This window comes from Argopecten irradians, chromosome 6, assembly GCF_041381155.1.
Source record: "Argopecten irradians isolate NY chromosome 6, Ai_NY, whole genome shotgun sequence".
Taxonomy (NCBI): domain Eukaryota; kingdom Metazoa; phylum Mollusca; class Bivalvia; order Pectinida; family Pectinidae; genus Argopecten; species Argopecten irradians.
This window is the reverse complement of record NC_091139.1, coordinates 42,947,403-42,974,191: the sequence shown is the minus strand read 5'-3', so window position 1 is coordinate 42,974,191 and position 26,789 is coordinate 42,947,403. Positions and strand designations below refer to the sequence as shown.

Below are 26,789 nucleotides of genomic sequence, written 5' to 3'. Positions count from 1 at the left end.
TTGCATTTGAAGCGTTCGGGAGACTATGCTCTGTGTTCATTCGTTGGCGGGAAGAAGAAAAAACTTGCAATGGAAATCAAAGAGAAGAGCAAATCAAAACGGACAAAAAGGGGTGTGAAGCTTGAACAGAAATATGCTCATCCGCTACAGTTTTATCACACTCCACCGACAGATACGATTTCTTTACAGGAATTTGAAGAATACGCCGTTGAGAGATTAAAAGGTTAAAAATCATCTGCATAGCCTAGCTAGATGTCATTGACATTCATCGGCAGTCAAACAGTTCTACATATAATAATGGATTGGATATTACTTTGCGCAATTTAATAGCTGTTTTGAATCACATCATTGTACCAGGAGCCTATATACATAATATATGTTTCTGATTATACTTCTCATGCTAAAAACATATTCGAACCTTTATTATCAGAAACATATAATCAGCTGATAATCTCGCTGGTTGGGCACACTCCAGTATAGTCCTGCATTTGAGTAACCGTAAGTAGGTACCTAAATGCAGGATGCTGTGAAATGAAAACGTATACAGATGCTTTAGGCATATTTGTGAAAAAAGGGTGTCAATTTTTTTTTACATGGCACGTGCACTAAAACTTTAGACAATAATATACACAACTAATGTAAGTTTCATGAAGAATTGTGTAAAAATAATGAAGTAATGGTAATTTGAAATTGAAATTTCAAGATGGGACATATCATACGACAAGCTCATAAATTAAAAAAAAAACTTTACTATTTTTGTACCATTCTTCATGAAACTTTGCAAAAAGATATGATTTTCTTCATGACGTTACCTTTATTAATATTTTTAATGAACTGATCTAGGGACTCTTACAGCTGGCGCAGACTCTTTTTAGAAGGACCATACTTATAATATACAATGTTTTATGTTACAGTTTTAAAAGCTTTGGATACAGCTGGTGTTCGCCATATCAGAGGGACTGAAAAATATACAGACCTGGTCGAAAAAGAAATCAAGAAAACCAAGTTTGGTCCTATTCTAAGGGTAAGAGTTGATAATGTAGTGGGATGGGACCGGGTCGATCATCGGTGACCAGGTAGCTCAGAGGTAGAGACTATCGGCTAGTGTTCGATGGTCCAGAGTTTTAATCTAGGTCTGGCCGCTACTTTTCTCTGCAGTCTCCTGTTGCAAACCTGACACCTAACTAAAATAAACACAGCGGATCGGTAGGATAAGGGTCTTGTATATCTTCAAGGACAAAGACTTTTAAAAAGGAGGGAGTATACGTAGTGTAGTGGATTTGGACTGGGTTGATCATTGGTGACCAGGTATCTCAGTGGAATTTGGCTTGTGTTCAGATGTCCCGGGGTCGAATCCCAGTCTGGTTGCTACATTTTCTACTGTTACAAAATTAAATTTGCTAAATTACCTGATCATCGATGATCGACCCTGTCCAGCCCACCTACAATTTAATGATTTATCCAGTATCTAAAATTAGCTCTTTGACTGCCAATATAAAAGATATATTTGGCACAGTGTTGAATTATTTATACAATGTAAGTTATTGACATTTGTTGTTCTGTTGAATAAAGAAAATAAATTTGATTTCTACTTGAATAGCAACTCTTCATCTAGGTTTATAAGATTGTAAATTTTCTATTTCAGACTGACAGAAGAGAAGATGAATTTCTCCGAAGGCTTGACCACATCTCACATTTTATTCTAAGACTGGCTTATTGTAGATCGTAAGTAATCAGAAATATGAGTGTGTCACATGACTGTATGTAGGTCTTAAAGCTGACAATGCAAGTTAAAAACATGCATTTGAAATTGAAAAAAAAATATATTAACAAAATATTTTTAGCTCACCTGGCCCGAAGGGCCGGTGAACTTATGTCATGGCGCGGCATCCAGCGTCCGTCGTCCGTCAACATTTCCTTTAAATCGCTACTAGTCATAGAGTTCTGCATGGATTGTAACCAAATTTGGCCACAAACATCCTTGGGGGAGGGGGAACAGAACTTGTATAAATTTTGGCTCTGACCCCCCCAGGGCAGGAGAGGCGGGGCCCAATAGGGGAAATAGAGGTAAATCCTATAAATCGCTACTTGTCCTAGAGTTCTGCATGGATTGTAACCAAATTTGACCACAAACATCCTTGGGGGAGGGGGAACAGAACTTGTCTAAATTTTGGCTCTGATCCCCCAGGTGCAGGAGGGGCGGGGCCCAATACGGGAAATAGAGGTAAATCCTTTAAATCGCTACTAGTCATAGAGTTCTGAATGGAATGTAACTAAATTTGGCCACAAACATCCTTGGGGGAAGGGAAACAGAACTTGTATAAATTTTGGCTCTGGTCCCCCGGGGGCAGGAGGGGCGGGGCCCAATAGGGGTAATAGAGGTAAATCCTTTAAATCGCTACTAGTCATAGAGTTCTGAATGGAATGTAACCAAATTTGGCCACAAACATCCTTGGGGAAGGGGAACAGAACTTGTATAAATTTTGGCTCTGACCCCTGGGGGCAGGAGGGGCGGGGCCCAATAGGGGAAATAGAGGTAAATCCTTTAAATCGCTACTAGTCATAGAGTTCTGAATGGAATGTAACCAAATTTGGCCACAAACATCCTTGGGGAAAGGGAAACAGAACTTGTTTAAATTTTGGCTCTGGTCCCCCGGGGGCAGGAGGGGCGGGGCCCAATAGGGGTAATAGAGGTAAATCCTTTAAATCGCTACTAGTCATAGAGTTCTGAATGGAATGTAACCAAATTTGGCCACAAACATCCATGGGGAAGGGGAACAGAACTTGTATAAATTTTGGCTCTGACCCCTGGGGGCAGGAGGGGCGGGGCCCAATAGGGGAAATAGAGGTAAATCCTTTAAATCGCTACTAGTCATAGAGTTCTGAATGGAATGTAACCAAATTTGGCCACAAACATCCTTGGGGGAAGGGGAACAGAACTTGTATAAATTTTGGCTCTGACCCCCGGGGGCAGGAGGGGCGGGGCCCAATAGGGGTAATAGAGGTAAATCCTTTAAATCGCTGCTAGTCATAGAGTTCTGAATGGAATGTAACCAAATTTGGCCACAAACATCCTTGGGGGAAGGGGAACAGAACTTGTATAAATTTTGGCTCTGGTCCCCCGGGGGCAGGAGGGGCGGGGCCCAATAGGGGTAATAGAGGTAAATCCTTTAAATCGCTACTAGTCATAGAGTTCTGAATGGAATGTAACCAAATTTGGCCACAAACATCCTTGGGGGAAGGGGAACAGAACTTGTATAAATTTTGGCTCTGACCCCCTGGGGGCAGGAGGGGCGGGGCCCAATAGGGGAAATAGAGGTAAATCCTTTAAATCGCTACTAGTCATAGAGTTCTGAATGGAATGTAACCAAATTTGGCCACAAACATCCTTGGGGAAAGGGAAACAGAACTTGTATAAATTTTGGCTCTGGTCCCCCGGGGGCAGGAGGGGCGGGGCCCAATAGGGGTAATAGAGGTAAATCCTTTAAATCGCTGCTAGTCATAGAGTTCTGAATGGAATGTAACCAAATTTGGCCACAAACATCCTTGGGGGAAGGGGAACAGAACTTGTATAAATTTTGGCTCTGACCCCCCGGGGGCAGGAGGGGCGGGGCCCAATAGGGGAAATAGAGGTAAATCCTTTAAATCGCTACTAGTCATAGAGTTCTGAATGGAATGTAACCAAATTTGGCCACAAACATCCTTGGGGAAAGGGAAACAGAACTTGTTTAAATTTTGGCTCTGGTCCCCCGGGGGCAGGAGGGGCGGGGCCCAATAGGGGTAATAGAGGTAAATCCTTTAAATCGCTACTAGTCATAGAGTTCTGAATGGAATGTAACCAAATTTGGCCACAAACATCCTTGGGGAAGGGGAACAGAACTTGTATAAATTTTGGCTCTGACCCCTGGGGGCAGGAGGGGCGGGGCCCAATAGGGAAAATAGAGGTAAATCCTTTAAATCGCTACTTGTCCTAGAGTTCTACATGAATTGTAACTGAATTTGGCCAAAAACATCCTTTGGGGAAGGGGAACAGAACTTGTATAAATTTTGGCTCTGATCCCCCAGGGGCAGGGCCCAATAGGGGAAATTGCGGTAAATCCTTTAAATCGCTAATAGAGTTCTGCATGGATTGTAACCAAATTTGGCCACAAACATCCAAGGGAACAGAACTTGTATAAATTTTGGCTCTGGCCCCCCGAGGGCAGGACGGGTGGGGCCAAATAGGGGAAATAGAGGTAAATCCTGTAAATCACTACTTGTCCTAGAGTTTTGCTTGGATTTTGACCAAATTTGGCCATTAACCCTTAGGCTGCTGCAATGGTTTGTATAGTAATGGCTCTCAGTGCTGCATTAATTTTGTAAAATCCAGGGAAATGATAACTTAATTATAAAGGATTATATCTTGAAAACTATTTGCATTATGTACAGTCAAACCTCGATGTATCGAAGTTCAAGGGACCGTCAGAAAAACTTCGATACATCGAGACTTCGAATTATTCGTGGTTGAAATTAGACCGATGTTTTTTTTACCATGACCAACTGTGGTAGTTGTGTACATGTCGTCTCCGTTCCGTAAACTTTATAATCATTGTACCACAAGCAAAACAAAATAAAAACGAAATATGCAATTAATCACGTGTATTGCTATCGTTAGCAATACATATACGTATATTATAAACAAGACTTACGTGTACTAGGCCTAACCCATGTACAAGTGTTCGTTTGGTGACTATTTAAGCGATGGTTAATATTACGGAATGAATATAAAAACAAAAACACGTTGTAAAAACGAAACTAAAAAGGAGGAACCGAAAGCGCTACAACACCTACAAAATACTTCGATTTAGAATGATCGATTTCCTCAAGTATTTATGCCAAAGTTGTGCAATGTAACAGTTTTGAGTATGAGTTACTAATAATGTGGCTCGCTATTTACCGTTCCGTAAATTCTACAAACCGCTACCAATGGCGGCGGCGAACATCAAAAACGGCTAACTGTATCTTTGCCGTACTAATGATTTAATAACGCAGCTTGTAAAAACAAAGCACCGGGTATTGGCCTGATTAGTGATATTAATTATCTTGATGAAATCAAGCTAGCAACACAAGCTGTCATAATCCCTATTGTCTGGCGAAGGGCCGTCGCGAGACAGCTAGGTGTGACAGCATGCCGAGGGGTATCGGCGAACACCTGATCTGTACAGGTAAATTTTTATTCGATTCATCGAGTGTCAGTTACCTATGATTCTATAACAAATGGTCCATGAAAAAAGTTCGATACATCGAGAACTTCGATTCATAAAACTTCGATTCATACATGGGTTAGTTAGTAATGTTATATAGTGAAGAAATTCGGGACCAGACAAAAAGTTCGATACAGCGAGAAATTCGATTCATCGAAGTTCGAATCATCGAGGTTTGACTGTAAATAAAAGTTATATGAAAATTGTTTGTTATTGCCTGTAGTTTATATTGATGTTGTTTATTCCGCAAATATACTTCTCGTTAAGCATACAGGTAACAATACAGGTGACTAAAGGTAAAAATATTAGGTTGTATCAAATAATAACAAGAAAACTAAATTAAAATTATGAAATAAAACCAATTTAATAAAGTAACCTTAGTATTAAGAAGCACATGACTTCATTTGGTTATTAAGTCTTTGAAAAAATCCAGGTAAAAACTTCTAAAACTAATTAATATTCACAAACAAAATATTGATAATTGTTCATGAAGGAAAGAAGCTAGTTTCCTGTTTAATTTCTGGTCTATCGTCACACAGTGTATGCATTTGCATTATGCACCACAAATTATCTCTATCTTAGACCAAGTTACCCTTAAAAGTATTGTTATAACTCAGGTGAGTCCAGGTAAGTCATTTTCAGTCAGGTTAAAGGTAATTAGACAATATAACTAGAAAACGATCCCAAACAATTTCTGAGAAATTGTTTTTCAAATGCATCATGTCTTGACCAACAGTGGTGTAAATCACTTAATCTGGATAAAACCCATAGCCGTTATCAACGTAAAAGAAACACATGCATCTCATATATATAATATAAACAAAGTGTCATTTTCCCCCAGGGGCAGGAACGGGGCCCAATAGGGGAAATACAGGTAAATCCTTTAAATCGCTACTTGTCATAGAGTTTGGCATGGATTGTAACCAAAATCAGCCACATACATCCTTGGGGGAAGCGGAACAGTACTTGTATAAATTTTGGCTCTGATCCCCCAGGGGCAGGAGGGGCGGGCCCAATAGGGGAAATAGAGGTAAATCCTTTAAATCGCTACTAGTCATAGAGTTCTGCATGGATTGGAACCAAATTTGGCCACAAACATCCTTTGGGGAGGGGGAACAGAACTTGTATAAATTTTGGCTCTGACCCCCCAGGGGCAGGAGGGGCGGGGCCCAATAGGGGAAATAGAGGTAAATCCTTTAAATCGCTACTTGTCCTAGAGTTTGGCATGGATTGTAACCAAAATCAGCCACAAACATCCTTGGGGGAAGGGGAACAGAACTTGTATAAATTTTGGCTCTGATCCCCCAGGGGCAGGAGGGGCGGGGCCCAATAGGGGAAATAGAGGTAAATCCTTTAAATCGCTACTAGTCATAGAGTTCTGCATGGATTTGAACCAAATTTGGCCACAAACATCCTTGGGGGAAGGGGAACAGAACTTGTATAAATTTTGGCTCTGGCCCCCCGGGGGCAGGAGGGGCGGGGCCCAATAGGGGAAATAGAGGTAAATCCTTTAAATCGCTACTTGTCATAGAGTTCTGAATGAAATGTAACCAAATTTGGCCACAAACATCCTTGGGGGAAGGGGAACAGAACTTGTATAAATTTTGGCTCTGATCCCCAGGGGCAGGAGGGGCGGGGCCCAATAGGGGCATTAGAGGTAAATCCTTTAAATCGCTACTAGTCATAGAGTCCTGCATGGATTAAGAAACCAAAATTTGGCCACAAACATCCTTGGGGGAAGGGGAACAGAACTTGTATAAATTTTGGCTCTGGCCCCCCGGGGGCAGGAGGGGCGGGGCCCAATAGGGGAAATAGAGGTAAATCCTTACAAAAATCTACTAGTCATAGAGTTCTGAATGAAATGTAACCAAATTTGGCCACAAACATCCTTGGGGGAAGGGGAACAGAACTTGTATAAATTTTGGCTCTGAATCCCCCGGGGGCAGGAGGGGCGGGGCCCAATAGGGAAATAGAGGTAAATCCTTTAAATCGCTACTTGTCCTAGAGTTTGGCATGGAATGTAACCAAAATCAGACACAAAACAACCTTGGGGTAAGGGGAACAGTACTTGTATAAATTTTGGCTCTGATCACCCAGGGGCAGGAGGGGCGGGGCCCAATAGGGGAAATAGGAGGTAAATCCTTTAAATCGCTACTAGTCATAGAGTTGTGAATGGAATGTACCAAAATTTGGCCACAAACATCCTTGGGGGAAGGGGAACAGAACTTGTATAAATTTTGGCTCTGGCCCCCCAGGGGCTGGAGGGGCTTATAGGGGCCTTTAAATCGACGCTACTATCATGAAATGTAACCACATTTAGGCCAGAAATAATCCTTGGGCATTAGAATAAGAACTGAGTTTGAGTATAAATTTTGGCTCTGGTCCCGTGGGGCAGGAGGGGCCGGGGCAATATTGGAAATAAGAAGGTAAAATTCTTTAAAATCGCGTACTAGCATTCATAGAGTTCTGTATGGTGATTTGTAACCAAATTTTGGCCACAAACACCTTGGAGGAAGGGGAACAAACTATAAACAAATTTGTGTGAACAACTATATTTTTGGTCTATATTGTAATCATCCAAAAATGGCCCTTTGAAAAGCAACTAGCTTACATTTATTCATGTAATGCATTAATTTCAACTCGCCTGTGGAAGTCAATCTTGTCGTCTGTCAACACGGTAGCCGGCCGCGTGGGGGGCTGTCTCATGTTCTGTGTTGGCATCGGGCACACACTTATTTATAGGTGAAATTAAAATAATTTTGCCTTCTATTGGATCCCAATCTAAAGTATCTGACCCTTCAAATTTACTTTCAACTTCTGACACATCGCTAGCAAAGAACTGTTGTACACGTTCTTCATCACTTCGATATATCAGAGCGGCCATTTTGACGAGTCAGTATACCATTCAAATTCCTCCACACCTGTGGTTATTTTTAGGGTATAATCCAGAGAATATCAAATGTAATTACACTAGAACCAATCGTAAGCATTCTACTTTCGTTTTCAGTCATAATTCTAGCAACAGGAGGGAGATTTGACGATCGGACCGCTGGTTGAAAACTCAGAGTCAAAAACCGTCTTTTTACGCGTGTAGCACTGAGGGCCATTTAAACCAACGCGTATATAGTCGCGTGTAGCAGTCTAAGGGTTAACATCCTTGGGGGAAGGGGAACAGAACTTGTATAAATTTTGGCTCTGACCCCCTGGGGGCAGGAGGTGTGGGGCCCAATAGGGGATTTAGAGATTGATATTAAAATTCCTTCAGAAAAGAAACAATGAACCTGTATTCAGAACATTACTTGGCATTACAAACCAGGTGAGCGATACAGGCCCTCTGGGCCTCTCGTTTCAAAAATTGTTTTTGAGACATCTCCTAGTTATGACAGTGTGGTATTTAAGGAAGTGGCAGCCATTTTTCTTTTGCTCTGCTTATTAACCTTCACTGGCCAACCCCCTATATAAAGCATGGGACACTTGACACACGTGTGTCATTCTAAACATGTCTTGTCTCAGATACACATGCCCCGATATTGCAAATAACAATGTCAAATTGAAAATAAACACTGCACTCACCTGACAATATTTCATTGAAGTAATAGATGAATGTGTTGTCAGCTATATCCCAACAAATGTCCAATACAAACTAATAAAACACTTCAATATACACCAAGTTTTAAACGTACATGTACATTGACACGTGTGTGTCCTTGATAGCTGTCGCTCGTTCGGGTCAGGTACGTAGTCACGTGTACATGGTCAGTTGAATGCATCGAGTACGATGATATACGTAGAGATATGTGGACGGATTATTGTTTGGATTTCTATTCACTTGCGTTGGAATTTTATTTTGAGAAATATCTAAATGACAACTTAGAGGAGTTGACATGTTTTTTGCTAAAAAAAAGTCCCATATAGTTTTAGAGGTGAGGGTTTTGTTTACCTATTTGTAGGTGATATATACTGTGGACTGCTAGGTGTATGGGTACATGAATGAGCGCACGTGTGTCGATTCACTCGCTTTTATATTGGGGTCGGTGAGTCGTCGGAATGTAAAACAAAAATGGCTGTTCTCAACTGGGGAATGTCTCATAAACGATTCTTGAACAACGAGTATACTTATTTAAAAAAAAAATCATTTTAATAATTTTAACTTGCATTGTCAGCTTTAAGACACTGAGCCAGCTTATTAAGATCAATCTTTAATGTCAACATTGTCGGTGATGCATGTGCATACACCAACTTACCTTTGATACTGCATTTATCATATCAGTAGTTGTACCTAAATTAATAGCAATAAAAAAAAAAAACGACCTAAAAACCCCAGGAATTTGATGTTTTCGTCATCTGATTAAAACCAATATCCATTTGTGTGTTTAACGTTCTATGCAGAGCCAGGATCATTTAAGGAAATGCCCGGTTGAGGTGGTGATGGAAAGCCTTCACCACCTAAAAAACAGGCTTGTGCTGATTTTTTTTTTTTTTCCAACACTCACTCCAATTGACATAAACTTAGCTTGATGAAGGTGGTCAGTACAATATAGATGTAGATGTCTGGACCACTCGATCACCACAGCCCTTACATTGTAAACACAGAAAAGTTTCATTCAGATTTTGTAAATGTATGTGAAAATATAATAAACTTGCAATTAACTGTAAATACATTTTACAGGGAGGAGTTGAGAAGATGGTTTCTACAACAGGAGCTTGAGTTGTTGAGACTCAGGTTTCAGAGGGAGACTCCAGAAAGCAGACAGGAGTTTCTCCAAGAAAATAATCTTAACTACAGTCCGGTAGGTTTTTTATCCCTAAACTTTTACCTATTTGCACAAAATATAACACTACAGTTTGGTTTGTTATTGTCAAGGCATGAAAATATTGTAATTAAGGGTGCAGGGTTTTCATTATCTTTCAGGAGAGGCGATACAATTGCAATTTCAGAGGGTACTTTTCTATACCATCTGTATACTATTATTATAGTAATGTAATTTAGATCTGAAATCACATTTCTTTTATAAATGGCAGCTGATACACATACCCTGGTAGGTTTATACTATGAACCAGATAGAGAATTAATACCTTAACCAATATACCTCTGTGACCTTTATAGAATTTAAATGCAATATTATAACATTACTGTACTTCTTTGCCATAGTTTCTGTTTCTTTTTTTACCCAATTGCTGCCAATATGTAGCTTTTTAACTTTCATTAATATTTACAGATCTCTGATGATGAGAAAAGGGACATAACTCCAGAATTGATAGCAGCAGCGGGTCGAAATTCATCATCAGCTCATACTCAAGAATATTTCAAGGTAACATTGTGTAGCACTGGTTCATTGCATAGTAGTAAATCTGAAAACTTGTGGATTTGAAATCAAATTTAATGACAAGGGTAATAAGTTGGCATACAATAGTTTTGCAGTAGTGCTGTTTCACATGGTATGTGATGATACGATATGTATCACGATAAAGGGTTCATGATATGATACATATTGCAATATTTTTATAGACATTATGAAATATTTTGCTGAAATAAACAATAACATTATCAAATAAAAATCAACATTGACAGAGATTTCTTGACTTGAGTTTTATCCATTTCCCATGTACTGTTACTAGATTTAGTAGACCGAGAAATAAAACAGGAAGCGGCTGTATAGGCCACAGGCGCTGACACAAGTTTATTAGAGTTCTGCATGGATTGTAACCAAATTTTTTGGGGGAGGGGGAACAGAACTTGTATAAATTTTGGCTCTCTGACCCCCCTGGGGCAGGAGGGGCGGGGCCCAATAGGGGAATAGAGGTAAATCCTTTAAATCGCTACTAGTCATAGAGTTCTGCATGGATTGTAACCAAATTTGGCCACAAACATCCTTGGGGAAGGGGGAACAGAACTTGTATAAATTTTGGCTCTGACCCCCCGGGGGCAGGAGGGGTGGGGCCCCAATAGGGGAAATAGAGGTAAATCCTTTAAAATCGCTACTAGTCAATAGAGTTCTGCATGGATTGTAACCAAATTTGGCCACAAACATCCTAGGGGGAGGGGGAACAGAACTTGTATAAATTTTGGCTCTGACCCCCCGGGGGCAGGAGGGGCGGGGCCCAATAGGGGAAATAGAGGTAAATCCTATAAATCGCTACTTGTCCTAGAGTTCTGCATGGATTGTAACTAAATTTGGCCACAAACATCCTTGGGGGAAGGGGAACAGAGCTTGTATAAATTTTGGCTCTGACCCCCCGGGGGCAGGAGGGGCGGGGCCCAATAGGGGAAATAGAGGTAAATCCTATAAATCGCTACTTGTCCTAGAGTTTTGCATGGATTGTAACCAAATTTGGCCACAAACATCCTTGGGGAAAGGGGAACAGAACTTGTATAAATTTTGGCTCTGACCCCCTGGGGGCAGGAGGGGCAGGGCCCAATAGGGGAAATAGAGGTTAAATCCTATAAATCGCCACTTGTCCTAGAGTTCTGCATGGATTGTAACCAAATTTGGCCACAAACATCCTTTTTGGAAGGGAAACAGAACTTGTATAAATTTTGGCTCTTACCCCCCAGGGGCAGGAGAGGTGTGGCCCAATATGGGAAATCGGAGGTAAATATTCAAATTCCTTCAGAAAAGAAACAATGAACCTGTATTCAGAACATGACTTGGCATTACAAACCAGGTGAGCGATACAGGCCCTCTGGGCCTCTTGTTACTCCTCGTGAGATTCCGCCATTTTGTTACTAACAAACATTCAGCTGACCTTGACCAAAGGAGATGATCCGATATTCAATTGTGGTTTTTAGGTACCGCAATACTAATATATTGCACACGTTGAATCGATGCACCACTAAGGGATGCAATACATCGATGCATCGGTGAATTGTTACATCTCTATTTTGCAGGGATGTTTATTATATGTTAAGACATCCAGTGTTCCAAATCCCACTCACTCCTGGCTTATTACCTTCAATATCATACATAATTCATTGATCCTTTAATCAGCCAAATCTGGACCAGCCATAATTGATGGTTAAACGTGTACTATACTTACACAGGATTTTTAGGTCATCTGACCCGAAGGGTCAGGATGACCTATTGTCATCATGCACCGTCCGTCGTCGTGCGCCGTCCGCCGTCCGTAAACTTTTCATTCAAGCGACTTCTTCTCAATAACCGGAAGGCCCAGGGTACTCATATTTGGCCTGTAGGTTGCTGGGATGTAGGGCTTCCAAGTTTGTTCAAATGAATGACCTTGACCTTCATTCAAGGTCACAGGGGTCAAAAAGGCTAAAATCTTTTAAACAACTTCTTGTGAATAACTAAGAGGCCTAGATACCTGATATTAGGCCTCTGGCATGCTGGGATAAAGGGCTACCAAGTTTGTTCAAATAAATGACCTTGACCTTCATTCAAGGTCACGATGGTCAAATAGGCTAAAATCTTTAAATGACTTTTTCTCAAGAACCAGAAGGCCCAGGGTACTGATATTGGGCCTGTGACATGCTGAGATGAAGATCTACCAAGTTTGTTCAAATGAATGACCTTGACCTTCATTCAAGGTCACAGGGGTCAAAAAGGCTAAAATCTTTAAACGACTTCTTCTTGAGAACCAGAACGCCCAGGGTACTGATATTTGCCCCGTAGGATGCTGGGATGAAGGGCTACCAAGTTTGTTCAAATAAATCACCTTGACCTTCATTCAAGGTCACAGAGGTCAAATAGGCTTAAATCATTTAAACAAATTCTTGTGAATAACTTAGAGGCCTAGATACCTGATATTAGGCCTATGGCATGCTGGGATGAAGGGCTACCAAGTTTGTTCAAATAAATCACCTTGATCTTCATTCAAGGTCACGAGGGTCAAATAGGCTAAAATCTTTAAACGACTTCTTCTCAAGAACCAGAAGGCCCAGGGTACTGATATTGGGCCTGTGACATGCTGAGATGAAGGGCTACCAAGTTTGTTCAAATGAATGACCTTGACCTTCATTCAAGGTCACAGGGGTCAAAAAGGCTAAAATCTTTAAACGACTTCTTCTCGAGAACCAGATGGCCTAGGGTACTGATATTTGCCCTGTAGGATGCTGGGATGAAGGGCTACCAAGTTTGTTCAAATAAATGACCTTGACCTTCATTCAAGGTCACAGAGGTCAAATAGGCTAAAATCATTTAAACAAATTCTTGTGAATAACTAAGAGGCCTAGATACCTGATATCAGAGGTCAAATAGGCTAAAATCATTTTAAACAAATTCTTGTGAATAACTAAGAGGCCTAGATACCTGATATTAGGCCTGTGGTATGCTGGGATGAAGGGCTACCAAGTTTGTTCAAATGAATGACCTTGATCTTCATTTAAGGTCACAGGGGTCAAATGGGCTAAAATATTTAAATGACTTCTTCTCAAAAACCAGAAGGCCCAGGGTACTGATATTGGGCATGTAGCATGCTTGGATGAAGGGCTATCAAGTTTATTCAAATGAATGACCTTGATCTTCATTTAAGGTCACGGGCGGCAAATAGACTAAAATCTTTAAATGACTTCTTCTCAAGAACCAGAAGGCCCAGTGTACTGATATTGAGCATGTAGCATGCTGGGATGAAGGGCTACCAAGTTTGTTCAAATGAATGACCTTGACCTTCAATGAAGGTCACAGAGGTCAAATAGGCTAAAATCTTTAAACGACTATGTTGTATTGTACTAATAGTCAGATGACCGTTAAGGCCCATGGGCCTCTTGTTTTCCACAAAGTCTTATAATACATAGTAAATTAAATGACTGTTTCACTTGACATACAACAGAAAATAAGATAAAAGTGGGAGAATCAGTACACTGCCTTTAATTTCAAATTTATTCTTTATTTCCCCATAGAGAAATGAAATAAATGGCAAATGACACTCAAAGCAAAACTGATTATATATTTAACACTACATTATCACAAAAGGAACAATAAAACAATTATTTAGAACATGTTTTTGGCTGTGAGAAATGCATGAGAAGCTGCTCTTGACTTATGAAATACGTGACCATCTACTTAAGTCTTTGCTTGGGTCGATATTGAATTCTGATCTTCTGAAGATAATTTTAATGCACCATCTATCATTAAGTATTGATATGATGTCAAGTATTTTCGTGATCAATCAATCCCTGATGCAGTAGGTGACGTAATAACATAAGATCCGTAAACACTCTACCACATTAAAATTTGAAACATACTGAAGTTAAGCATTTGTCTTTCAGGTTCCTTTTATTGAGGTACTTGACCTGATCAGCAAAAGGAAAGTATTTCTGAGAGATGGATTGGCCTACGTACCGCGAGAAGACATGATATCAATCCTGCTGACTCACTACCGAGCTCACTTGTCTCATTCCTTAGCTGTGAGTAATTCTTATCCCAATAAAACATCTACTCCAGATCACCATGATAAGTAACAGATGAATCCTAGAATTGTTGGAGGTTGGGTATTTTGAAATGATGGATCCATCAGCAAAATATTTTAACAGAAGTTTTTTTTGAGAGTTTACCTGTATAAATTCAATTATCAAAATGATGGCACATGTGTTTATGTGATCCGTGTACGGTAAAATTGTAACACACAAAGCAAGTCAGTATGATGTATTTATTTTAGTAAAATAACATCCTTGTCATTTAGTAAATTAGTATTGTCCTAGATGTTCAGTTGATGGAAAAACATTCAAATTCTGAAACAATTGAGTGTGGCATTTTGATGGTAAAATCTCTTTTCTAATTCAATATGTTGAGCTTTAATGCTAGAGTGAACTTCATTTTAAACATAACTATATCTGTGACTCTTGTAATATGATGTTTTTCAGTATGGAGCAAGATGTTGCCCTTACATAAAGCTTGTACATTAACAAGTGACATGTCGAGCCCTTACTTAAAGCTTGTACATTAACAGGTGACCTGTCAAGCACTTACATAAAGCTTGTACATTAACAGGTGACCTGTCAAGCACTTACATAAAGCTTGTACATAAACAGGTGACCTTTCGAGCCCTTACTTAAAGCTTGTACATTAACAGGTGACCTGTCAAGCACTTACATAAAGCTTGTACATTAACAGGTGACATGTCAAGCCCTTACATAAAGCTTGTACATTAACAGGTGACATGTCAAGCCCTTACATAAAGCTTGTACACAAACAGGTGACATGTCAAGCCCTTACATAAAGCTTGTACATTAACAGGTGACATGTCAAGCCCTTACATAAAGCTTGTACATTAACAGGTGACATGTCAAGCCCTTACATAAAGCTTGTACATTAACAGGTGACCTGTCAAGCCCTTATAAGCTAAAGCTTGTACATTAACAGGTGACATGTCAAGCCCTTACATAAAGCTTGTACATTAACAGGTGACATGTCAAGCCCTTACATAAAGCTTGTACATTAACAGGTGACATGTCAAGCCCTTACATAAAGCTTGTACATTAACAGGTGACATGTCAAGCCCTTACATAAAGCTTGTACATTAACAGGTGACATGTCGAGCCCTTACTTAAAGCTTGTACATTAACAGGTGACATGTCAAGCCCTTACATAAAGCTTGTACATTAACAGGTGACATGTCAAGCCCTTACATAAAGCTTGTACATTAACAGGTGACATGTCAAGCCCTTACATAAAGCTTGTACATTAACAGGTGACATGTCAAGCCCTTACATAAAGCTTGTACATTAACAGGTGACATGTCAAGCCCTTACATAAAGCTTGTACATTAACAGGTGACATGTCGAGCCCTTACATAAAGCTTGTACATTAACAGGTGACATGTCAAGCCCTTACATAAAGCTTGTACATTAACAGGTGACATGTCAAGCCCTTACTTAAAGCTTGTACATTAACAGGTGACATGTCAAGCCCTTACATAAAGCTTGTACATTAACAGGTGACATGTCAAGCCCTTACATAAAGCTTGTACATTAACAGGTGACATGTCAAGCCCTTACATAAAGCTTGTACATTAACAGGTGACATGTCAAGCCCTTACTTAAAGCTTGTACATTAACAGGTGACATGTCATAGCCCTTACATAAAGCTTGTACATTAACAGGTGACATGTCAAGCCCTTACATAAAGCTTGTACATTAACAGGTGACATGTCAAGCCCTTACATAAAGCTTGTACATTAACAGGTGACATGTCAAGCCCTTACTTAAAGCTTGTACATTAACAGGTGACATGTCGAGCCCTTACTTAAAGCTTGTACATTAACAGGTGACATGTCAAGCCCTTACATAAAGCTTGTACATTAACAGGTGACATGTCAAGCCCTTACATAAAGCTTGTACATTAACAGGTGACATGTCAAGCCCTTACATAAAGCTTGTACATTAACAGGTGACATGTCAAGCCCTTACATAAAGCTTGTACATTAACAGGTGACATGTCGAGCCCTTACATAAAGCTTGTACATTAACAGGTGACATGTCAAGCCCTTACATAAAGCTTGTACATTAACAGGTGACATGTCAAGCCCTTACATAAAGCTTGTACATTAACAGGTGACATGTCAAGCCCTTACATAAAGCTTGTACATTAACAGGTGACATGTCAAGCACTTACATAAAGCTTGTACATTAACAGGTGACATGTCGAGCCCTTACTTGAAGCTTGTACATTAACAGGTGACATGTCAAGCCCTTACATAAAGCTTATACATTAACAGGTGACATGTCAAGCCCTTACATAAAGCTTGTACATTAACAGGTGACATGTCAAACCCTTACTTAAAGCTTGTACATTAACAGGTGACATGTCAATCCCTTACATAAAGCTTGTACATTAACATGTGACATGTCGAGCCCTTACATAAAGCTTGTACATTAACAGGTGACCTGTCAAGCCCTTACATAAAGCTTGTACATTAACAGGTGACATGTCAATCCCTTACATAAAGCTTAAACATTAACAGGTGACATGTCAAGCCCTTACATAAAGCTTGTACATTAACAGGTGACATGTCAAGCCCTTACTTAAAGCTTGTACATTAACAGGTGACCTGTCCATCCCTTACATAAAGCTTGTACATCAACAGGTGACATGTCAAGCCCTTACATAAAGCTTGTACATTAACAGGTGACATGTCGAGCCCTTACTTGAAGCTTGTACATTAACAGGTGACATGTCAAGCCCTTACATAAAGCTTGTACATTAACAGGTGACATGTCAAGCCCTTACTTAAAGCTTGTACATTAACAGGTGACATATCAAGCCCTTACATAAAGCTTGTACATTAACAGGTGACATGTCAAGCCCTTACATAAAGCTTGTACATTAACAGGTGACCTGTCATGCCCTTACATAAAGCTTGTACATTAACAGGTGACCTGTCAAGCCCTTACATAAAGCTTGTACATTAACAGGTGACATGTTGAGTCCTTACTTAAAGCTTGTACATTAAAAGGTGACATGTCGAGCTCTTACTTAAAGCTTGTACATTAACAGGTGACCTGTCGAGCCCTTCCTCACCTCGAGGAGGACGATAGACTGCTACCTATGGTATGTGGATTAAGTAAACGCTACGTCGGAAAAGATTACGCCTCTAAAAAGACCAATGTAGGCCAGATCACAGCAGACATGGTAGAAATGGTAAGATCAGAAGTCAAAGGTTACAGGTGATCTGATCACAGGCTCAGCTCCAGTACTGTTGTACATTTTAGAGGAAGATTCAGATAGACCAATAAATCGACAATTTAGTAAGGCCACACCAAATTAATTTGTAGTTCGTCGGGAGCAGCGCACGTAAAAATATATAAAAAATATGCGACCGCACTAAAAAAAAATTCCGGATTTATTTTTCCGTCATCCGAGTCACTTAGTGCTCTACTGGCGCTTGCAGACGCTTGAATTACATTGCGGTAATGGAGACAGTGAAGGTTTTGTCTGACATAGATGAATTAACTACAAAAAATGGCGGGCAAGGAGAAAAGCGCTGACAAAAAAATTGTATTTACCAACATGCTTTTGAACTTTTAACATTTTATTTTTGGATGATGAGTGGTGAATGATGAACGTCCGGAGTGACCTAGCATCCTTGCTGCTATTTGATCGCGATCGCGGCCGAAAATGAAACGTTTGTGGACCTTTTTGTGTTGTTGACATTCATCTGTTTACTCTTGTAATCTTCACTCTCAGCACTTTGTTTTCGATTATGGGTGTCTTGATTGTTACCGTTCGGCGAGGCCCAACATATTTGATGTCAAACACAGCTATCGAAGCCGAAAATGATGAAACTTTTGTTGATCTTTTTTATCGTTTTGTTGACATTAATTTGAGTAAAATCTATATAATGCTTCATCGGACATGCGATTAGATGACATTCGAGTGATCAAGATATCCTCAAACCAAGACATGACTCGATTGAAATTTCACAAAATAGTATGAATTTCTGTAACAAATGAGCTGCAGTGTTATTTCTTATGAACATTGTTTTTAATACAGAATCATGAATCAGTATTTCTTTTCATTCATCCATACCTTTGCTTAAAGCAAGTCGATAGTGAAGCTATAGTCAAAACCTGACAACTGAATCAGTCAATCTTTCTATCATTTGTTTCTCATGAAACATGATTTGTATGTGTTGCGCAAAAATAAATGATTTTCCTGGTAAATTGTATTAATTAGATTTTCAATTGAAAGTTTGTGTTCATTCTGATACTTTTGTTGATAATACATACATGTACATTGACGCTATGTCTTTGATATCCATGGATGAATGCATGCATCAAATAACTGGATTGTTTGGAAAATCATTGGTATTTTTTCCTGATGTAGAAAAACGCCTTTATATAGTTATATTATACTTTGAAAAATTATGGTAGGTCATGTTACGTGTATCTGATGGAAAAGAAATTTATAAAATCTAGTCAACTTTGGTGTACCTTTAATGTACATGTGTGATTGTTCTGATAATACTTTTTACAAGATATGTTTCTTTGTTTTAACTGATCAGATAGATCATTGTTTTGTTTTTTTGTTTTTTTTATCAAAAATTACATTGTTGTTTAAATTACAGCTTTGTTTTTGTTTATGCATGATAACATATATATACAGAAGTATCCAGGATGATTGAAAACCACAGTACACAGGTTTATCAGTGTTTTAATCATGAATATTTACTTCCATGGTTTGAAAAAAAATCGCTCGCTCAACTTTGAAACCCTTCGCACCTAAAAATCCTTGATTCCATTTTTTTTTAAAAACAAAAGAAATTCGCTCGCTCGCTCCTTTTTTATTTTTCAATTTCCCGAAGAACTACAAATTAATTTGGTGTTGCCTAGTTAAGCAATGATATTTGAGTCTCATTTGTAAAAAAAATCCTATTTAGATATAATGTCTTTAAATGACTGAAACATTTCTCAAATACTTAATTATTGATGTTAGATGGGGATTGATGTATTTGCTTAGATACTAAACTACAGAATTATCTCTTACTAGAATTGTTTTGATACATGAATGTGTATTGTTTTACCTATCGTCTGTAATGCTTGTTTTGATACAACATTATGGTCCTTGGTATAGATTGAGTTCTGACTCAATAATGAAATCTAAATTAACTGTAAATCTTTCAGATCTTTTTAACTCCAACTTGTTTTGTACGTTGTGTGTTCAGCTCTCCAAACAATCATTCCCGATGTGTATGCAGCAGCTACACGAGTCAATGAGGCGCGATCACCATCTACGTCATGGAGGTCGTCAGCAGTATGGACTCTTTCTCAAAGGAATCGGGCTGTCACTGGAGGAAGCTATGACGTTTTGGAGAAAAGAATTCACCAAACTTATAGATGGTGATAAGGTATGTTTCCCTGTCATTTTAATGGTTGTCAGATTTTCTTCTTGCATTGGTGTGTAACTTACATCGGGTGCTCTAGCATATTCATGATAGATATGCTAGTACTGCCAAAGTTAATACTAGGGCTGCCACTATACGGCAGATATATTGCGATACACCACAACTGTATTGTGATATGTATTGCAATATTTTGACCTTAACATATGTGGTGTCTATTTTGTATGTATTCCATAATAAAAACACCCTTTACAATATACAAACATACAGTGCTATGTTATGTAGTTTTACATCGATTTGAACCGTGTTGTTGAGTAACAAAAATGTTCAAATGTGAGGTTCTTGTTTTAAAAAAATACGAGTCTGTTTGTGAAAACGCTAGGCTACAGACGATCGTAACCTAATAATGCAATAACTAAACATGATAGTGTCTGCAAATATTTACACTTTTGAACCTAAATAATGAACAAATTTACATACAATTGTCCTGGCAAAATAAGCTTACGATCGTGATTAAACTTCAAAGGGCTGATCGGCTTGCAGTGTTGTTTTGACACGTGTAGGAAATCGAAAATGGCGGCGGACGATGAAGCCGGAAATCGCTGGCAAAATCCCTGCAACCATGTATTCACCGGGCCTTAAATGTGTTTAGAGAATTATATATTCCGGTATTGTTGATTGATGGAGCGAATCAGCTTGATAATATTTCAGAAACTAGCCTAATGTCATATTGTTTATATTCAACGTCATGCAAATGTTTGAATCATTTGAACATTAAACACGTTAGTTACAAACATTTGACCAACATCTGAATCAAATGAAAACGAAAGGGATACCCACATGGCTTCATATTATCGGAAAGGAAAACAAATACAACTTGCTGGTTTTGTTTTAATAACAGGACATTTTAATTATATCAAATTAATGAAATTTTGATACTAAGAAAATATATCGTAAAAAACCGGTACAGGTAAACTGTATCGCGGTACAATATTTTTTGGTGGTGTATTGCAATACCCCAATATACCTGTGAACCGCGGGAGCCCTAGTTAATACTGGATCATATATCGGTTTTGGAGGAACATACAGGTGTATAGGTACTATTCCAATCGATTGTCTACATCATATCAGGATTTTTAGGTCACCTGAGACGAAGTCTCATGATGACCTATTCTAAATGCCTATTGTCCGTCGTCAAAATTGTGAATTATATGACCCTCACCCCCAAGGGGGCTGTGGGAGGGGCCAAAAGGGGTAAAATTGACTAAAATTTCAAAAATCTTTTTCTCCACTCACAGATGTAGTAGAATCAAATACTGTTCATCGATAGAAAGGTCACAAGGCCCTCTACAAAAATTGTGAATAATGTGACCCTGGAGTCTCGGGTTTCCCTCTGGAGAGATGGTTAACTTTACTTTAGTTTATATAGGGAAAACACATTTTTGAGGATTATTTGGTCATTTGTAATGGGAAATTAGTCAAATGTTGTCAGAATTACTCCTATAAAATGGCCATTGACTCCTGTTAATAAATTTTCCATAACTGACCCCCAGGAGCCTTTGGGACGGGGCCAAAAGGGGTTGAATAACTTCAAAAATCTTTTTCTGAAATTCCTGAACCGGTAGAATCAAATACTCTTCATAGATTGAAAGGTCTTAAGGTCCTTTACTAAAATTGTGCATTATATGACCCTGGGGTCTCCAGTTTCTCCCTGGGGAGGAGGTCAAGTTTACTATAGTTTATATAGGAAAAACACATTAACATTAGATAGTAGAACAACAGATAGTAGAACAACAGATAGTAGAACAACAGATAGTAGAACAATAGATAGCAGTACAATAGATAGTAGAACAATAGATTGTAGAACAATAGATTGTAGAACAATAGATAGTAGTACAATAGATTGTAGAACAACAGATAGTAGTACAATAGATAGTAGAACAATAGATTGTAGAACAACTGATGGTTGAGGTTTTTTTAGAAGTGATAGGGTCAGATCCTTTTTTCTTGAAAACTTGATTCAAAATTATTTACATAAGTTACAAAAGAAAAAAATCTTTTTGCTTTTTGTTTCGAAAAATTGGAGCCAGATAGATATTTTTATATTTCAATGGAAAAATCCTCATAACTCTAACCAATAATACACAGTTTTCTCTAAGAAGTATTCTGTATTGTTTATGGAAATCTGTTTCAGTTTGACAAGACATATTCATATAACATCCGCCATAACTATGGTAAAGAAGGGAAGAGGGCCAACTATACTCCCTACAGCTGTATGAAGATCATCATGTCGAACGCCCCGGGACAGGGAGACTTCCATGGTACATTATCTTATATCACATATCACTATATCTGTGTCCATGGTAATAAACCTGTGCATTATACATGTTTGCTGTATAAAAGTCTGGGTAGAAAAACATTATTTAGGTGTTCATTGTGATATCAAGTGTTTGCGAGCATAACATCTTACTTTTCGCTCTCAAAATAATCTGAATATTTTGATATTCATACATGGAAAATGATGCATCTGAAGAAAATCTCTCACTTAGAAGTGTTTCAAGACTTAGCATGTGATTAGTTTGTTGCTCATCTTTTTGTTATCAGGTTGTCCATTTAAGCATTGTGATGAAGCACTTCTGGCACAAAAGTTGAGGGCACAGAATTTATCGAAAGACAATGTAGATAAGGTAAGATTGATTTGTTGATTATTTTTTATCTTTAGCCCACTATCTGATGATAGTGGTCTATTCAAATCACCTTTCATCCATGGTCCATTCTTCTGTCCTTTACATTAGCAATTATTCCTATTGTTATTTCTCAGAAAGGCAGGAATCTTTCTCAAATTTAATACATAGGATCCCCTAGGGGCATATTGTATTTGTGAACCAATTGGTTAATAAGATGGCCATTGGCCATCAGGATTTTGATAGTTGAAATTTGTTACTGCTAATCTGTCTCAAATTCCATATGTAGGTTTTGCAAGTACCTAGTTGTGCATAATATATTTTGGGACTGATCGGTCAATAAGATGACCGTAAGACATCGACAGATAGTTCAATTAAGCCATCTTTTGTTTGGGGGGGGGGGGGGGGGGGGGAGTATAACCTGTGGACAGCTCACAGGGAATTAATGAATTTGTTATTGAATTATGATACATTAAAATATATATTGCCTCTAATTTTAGTTCCACTAAAGTTTATTATCTCATCACATCATGTCACCTTATCTATTTTCTGGGCAGAATTTATAGTGTTGAAAAACTGTGCTCTTATTATTTTATTTTTTTTTAGCAAAATTGACTTTGAATGTAACCTGTTTGAGACCTTTAGCCTAATGTGCTTTAAGTACATGTTACATTTGTTGAGTATTCAATCTATTTATAGATCATGAATGAGGTGAAGGGTGGTCACTATGGTGTAGCTTGTACTAAACACTTCCTGGCCAAACATGCGGGCGTCGAGGAGCAGGATATCAACAGTATCAACCACCCAAACCAGTACTTCGAGGAGAGCCAGAGGATACTTCGTGGGGACAAGCGGGAAGGTAAGTAAATAGGGAATTTCTGAATAATGGAAATACATCGAGGAGAGCCAAAGAATATTTTGTGTGGACAAGAGGGAAGGTTAGTATATAAGAAAACTTCTAAATAATGAAAATACGTCGTGGAGAGCTAGAGAATACTTTGTGGGGACAAGAGGGAAGGTTTGTATATAAGGAACTTCTAAATATTTTAAATATGTTGAAGAGAGCCAGAGGATACTTCGTGTGGACAAGAGAGAAGGTTAGTATATATAGGGAACTTCTAAATGATGTAAATACATCGAGGAGAGCCAAAGTATACTTTTTTGGGCCAAGCGAGAAGATTTTATATAAATAACATCTTTAAATACCGAAAATATAAATATTTTGAGGAATGCCAGAGAATACTTTCATTTCTAAAGAAGAGTTGGGAAATCAGGATGAGATTTGACATATGTACAGTGATCAATCTACATGCGCATCCCGTGTCCTGGACTCACAGAATTTTAAAAGGACCCATGAAATTTCTGGGAATGGGTATCTATAACACTGTGGGACCCATTGTTTTCACAAAAACCATCGAAAAGGACCCACGAAAAATAATCGTAGATTGAACACTGTATGTAGAAACTTAAATAAAAAATATTGTGATTAAGATTAGATTGATATTGTATCAGTCAAACAATGTACTTTTTAGAGTTGATTAAGGTATTTTATATCTGTTTGACAGCTCTGCGGCCAATTCCCAGCACTCCTCGTTCTCAGTACTCCAGCCAGTCACAAGGAACACCGAAGTCAGAAAAGGTAGCACCTAGTCAGGGCACGCCTCAAGGTCATATAAGTGGTATAGAAGAGATGGAAGATGATGACGATATCATGATGTCGATGGACTGTTAGAACTTGGACATTGACTTTGAAATTGATAAACATCAGGGTTTTAATTCTGATACCAATAAAGGTAGCTAATTTGATCCATTCTACAGCCGAATGGGCTACATGCATGTTCATTGACATAAATTATTTTTGCGTCGTCTGTATATTGTATACAATTTATTGAATTGGCTTGAAATAACATTGTGTATCTTCTTCAAAAATGGTAGGCTCAGATCTCATAGGCTGTAGAATGGTAATATCTTAATGGCACCTTCCTAGTTTTAAGGGGAAATTTAGTTAAAATCAAGTTTGATTGAAGTAATGAAAGTGCTTTATTGACTTTGTTTTGATAGTGAGTAACAACACTTTGTAATGTGATTCACTGTTGGAAGGAATCAGTGAATTCCATCATTGTGCTACTACAGGTGTCTATTTACCGTAATTAGAATGATGTTCAGTCTTACTTCAATACTTTAAGAGACATTGTCAAAGTTGACTTCATACACGTACATTTGTAAGTGCTTAAAAATATATAAATGCTAATTAGAAGCCTTAATATATATTTTTGCCGCTTTATTAACAGTATCAAAAACTATTAATGTAAAAAAGGAAAATTTGGCAAATTTTCAAAGATGTTTTCATTTTTTTTCTCTGTGAAACAACAGCTGTGATTTAATAATATATATTACCTGGTAAGAAGAAATGAATGGCTAGAATCATAGTTTGTTGCCTGTTATTTTCTTTGAAATTAAGATATCGCTATTTAAATTAATATTGTTCTCATATTGGATGAGCTCATTTATGTCATATTAAAAACTATAATCCTAAGATTTTGTTTGTTTTTACTTTGCTCATCTCACAGCTGGCTTGGTTTGATTAATTCAACATCCTAGTAATAACCAGAGTCATTTAAGGATGTACCCAGTTATGATGGTGGAGGAAAGTCAAAGTATCTGACCAGTCATCAGTGCCTGGCATCACATGGATTCCAACACACGGCCCAGAGGGCTGGTGGAAGTATGACTGGTCTCCAATACGATCCCTGCTGTTTATACATAAGTTACATAGTAATCCATGGATAATACCCTCTGTATAAGAGACCAAGACAGCCTGTTTTGCTCTTCTGTACATATGTCCTATTAAAAGGTGGAGAGGGGTAGTGGCAATATTAGATCACTGCACTGCAGCTCCTCTGCTATTCTATCATATATGTACAATAAAATGTGAACAAATGCTTGAACATCAATATATAGCCTATTAGGATTTGACAAAATATGACTATCTGTTCACATACCACTACGGGTGCTGTGTGAATGGAGTTTTATACACCAGTGTGTTCAACAATGCCAATATTGCATAAAGAAGTCAGTTTGCTGATAGGGTCAACTTTTTGTTATATCATGGTACATCCAGTTACACAAGAGAAGCGCCAATAGTACTCTCTCAAATGGTGAATCTTTACCATGTATCCCGAGACTAGAATGAATACCGATATCCTTATGATGGTGAACTGCTCCATCCCAGTATCAGATTATTGGGCATCTTACTTCAGGAGAACTAGTTTGAAGATCTCAGCTTATTTGATTAGTGAAAATATAATGTATGTAGCTGTGTAATGTGTGTGCTATGGCAAAGGTCTCAATCTCCAAGGATCTGCAGTCACAACCACTTTACACCATGATATAGGTAAGTTATTGATAGATTCTCATCAGAATTCCAATACTAGATTATCTCCCCTAGATTGAAACTAGATGAAACACACATAGACAGATTGTCAAGCCAAATTTGAGTGATGTTTTGATATTCTAGAGACTGGTGGCCAGTTGTTGTTTCCTTCAGTTTTTCAGGATATGTCCTCTACCTAATCATTAGTTAATTGCTGACATTACAATCCATGCTTCCGGCACGATTAATTGATGACTTAGTGCTGCAATTGGTATCCCAAATGCAGTGGCTTCTACCAGATGTTTTATATCTTTTGGTTGCGAGCTTGAAAACCAGTTTCTAGGTCTGTATCATTCCAGCTATCCTCCAACTTCACAATCTGGCATGGCCTTTACTATATAATTATTTTACAGCTGTTAAATTTTAACCTGAATCATTCTTTCATTAAATTGTCAATTTTTCCTTTAAACATTCTAACTGGCAAGTAGTTACAATGTAACACTTTATTTTGATATCTTTATATTTATTTACTTATTCCAGTAAATACAGTACCATGTCAACATAACATCAACAATTCGTAACTATGGTTTTTTGTTCCAATCATAGCATTGGGATTATGGTATTAAAGGTATAATAATTAAGCATCATAAATATTTACTGATTCACCCTAAACAACTCTAGATTTACAACCTT

The 26,789-nt window shown here is 38.3% G+C and overlaps 1 protein-coding gene across 1 annotated transcript; it reads left to right on the top strand.

Moving 5' to 3' along the window:
- Nucleotides 1–24: 24 nt before the first annotated feature.
- Nucleotides 25–25,259, top strand: LOC138325975 (DNA primase large subunit-like). Its single transcript, XM_069272015.1, has 12 exons — nucleotides 25–223; nucleotides 915–1,024; nucleotides 1,646–1,725; nucleotides 9,913–10,033; nucleotides 10,463–10,555; nucleotides 14,470–14,607; nucleotides 17,696–17,839; nucleotides 19,863–20,045; nucleotides 22,234–22,360; nucleotides 22,644–22,726; nucleotides 23,423–23,582; nucleotides 24,289–25,259. Exons 1-12 carry the CDS (start codon nucleotides 70–72, stop codon nucleotides 24,453–24,455), a joined length of 1,560 nt encoding a protein of 519 aa, XP_069128116.1. The 5' UTR covers nucleotides 25–69; the 3' UTR covers nucleotides 24,456–25,259.
- The last annotated feature ends 1,530 nt before the right edge of the window (nucleotides 25,260–26,789 follow it).

Excerpts from the sequence above, each read along its gene's own strand:
- LOC138325975 (XM_069272015.1), top strand. The coding sequence starts at position 70 with ATGGAAATCAAAGAGAAGAGCAAATCAAAACGGACAAAAAGGGGTGTG. Across the intron at positions 14,608-17,695 it reads ACTTGTCTCATTCCTTAGCT|GTGACCTGTCGAGCCCTTCC; the intron begins GTGAGTAATTCT and ends GTACATTAACAG. Across the intron at positions 20,046-22,233 it reads AACTTATAGATGGTGATAAG|TTTGACAAGACATATTCATA; the intron begins GTATGTTTCCCT and ends AATCTGTTTCAG.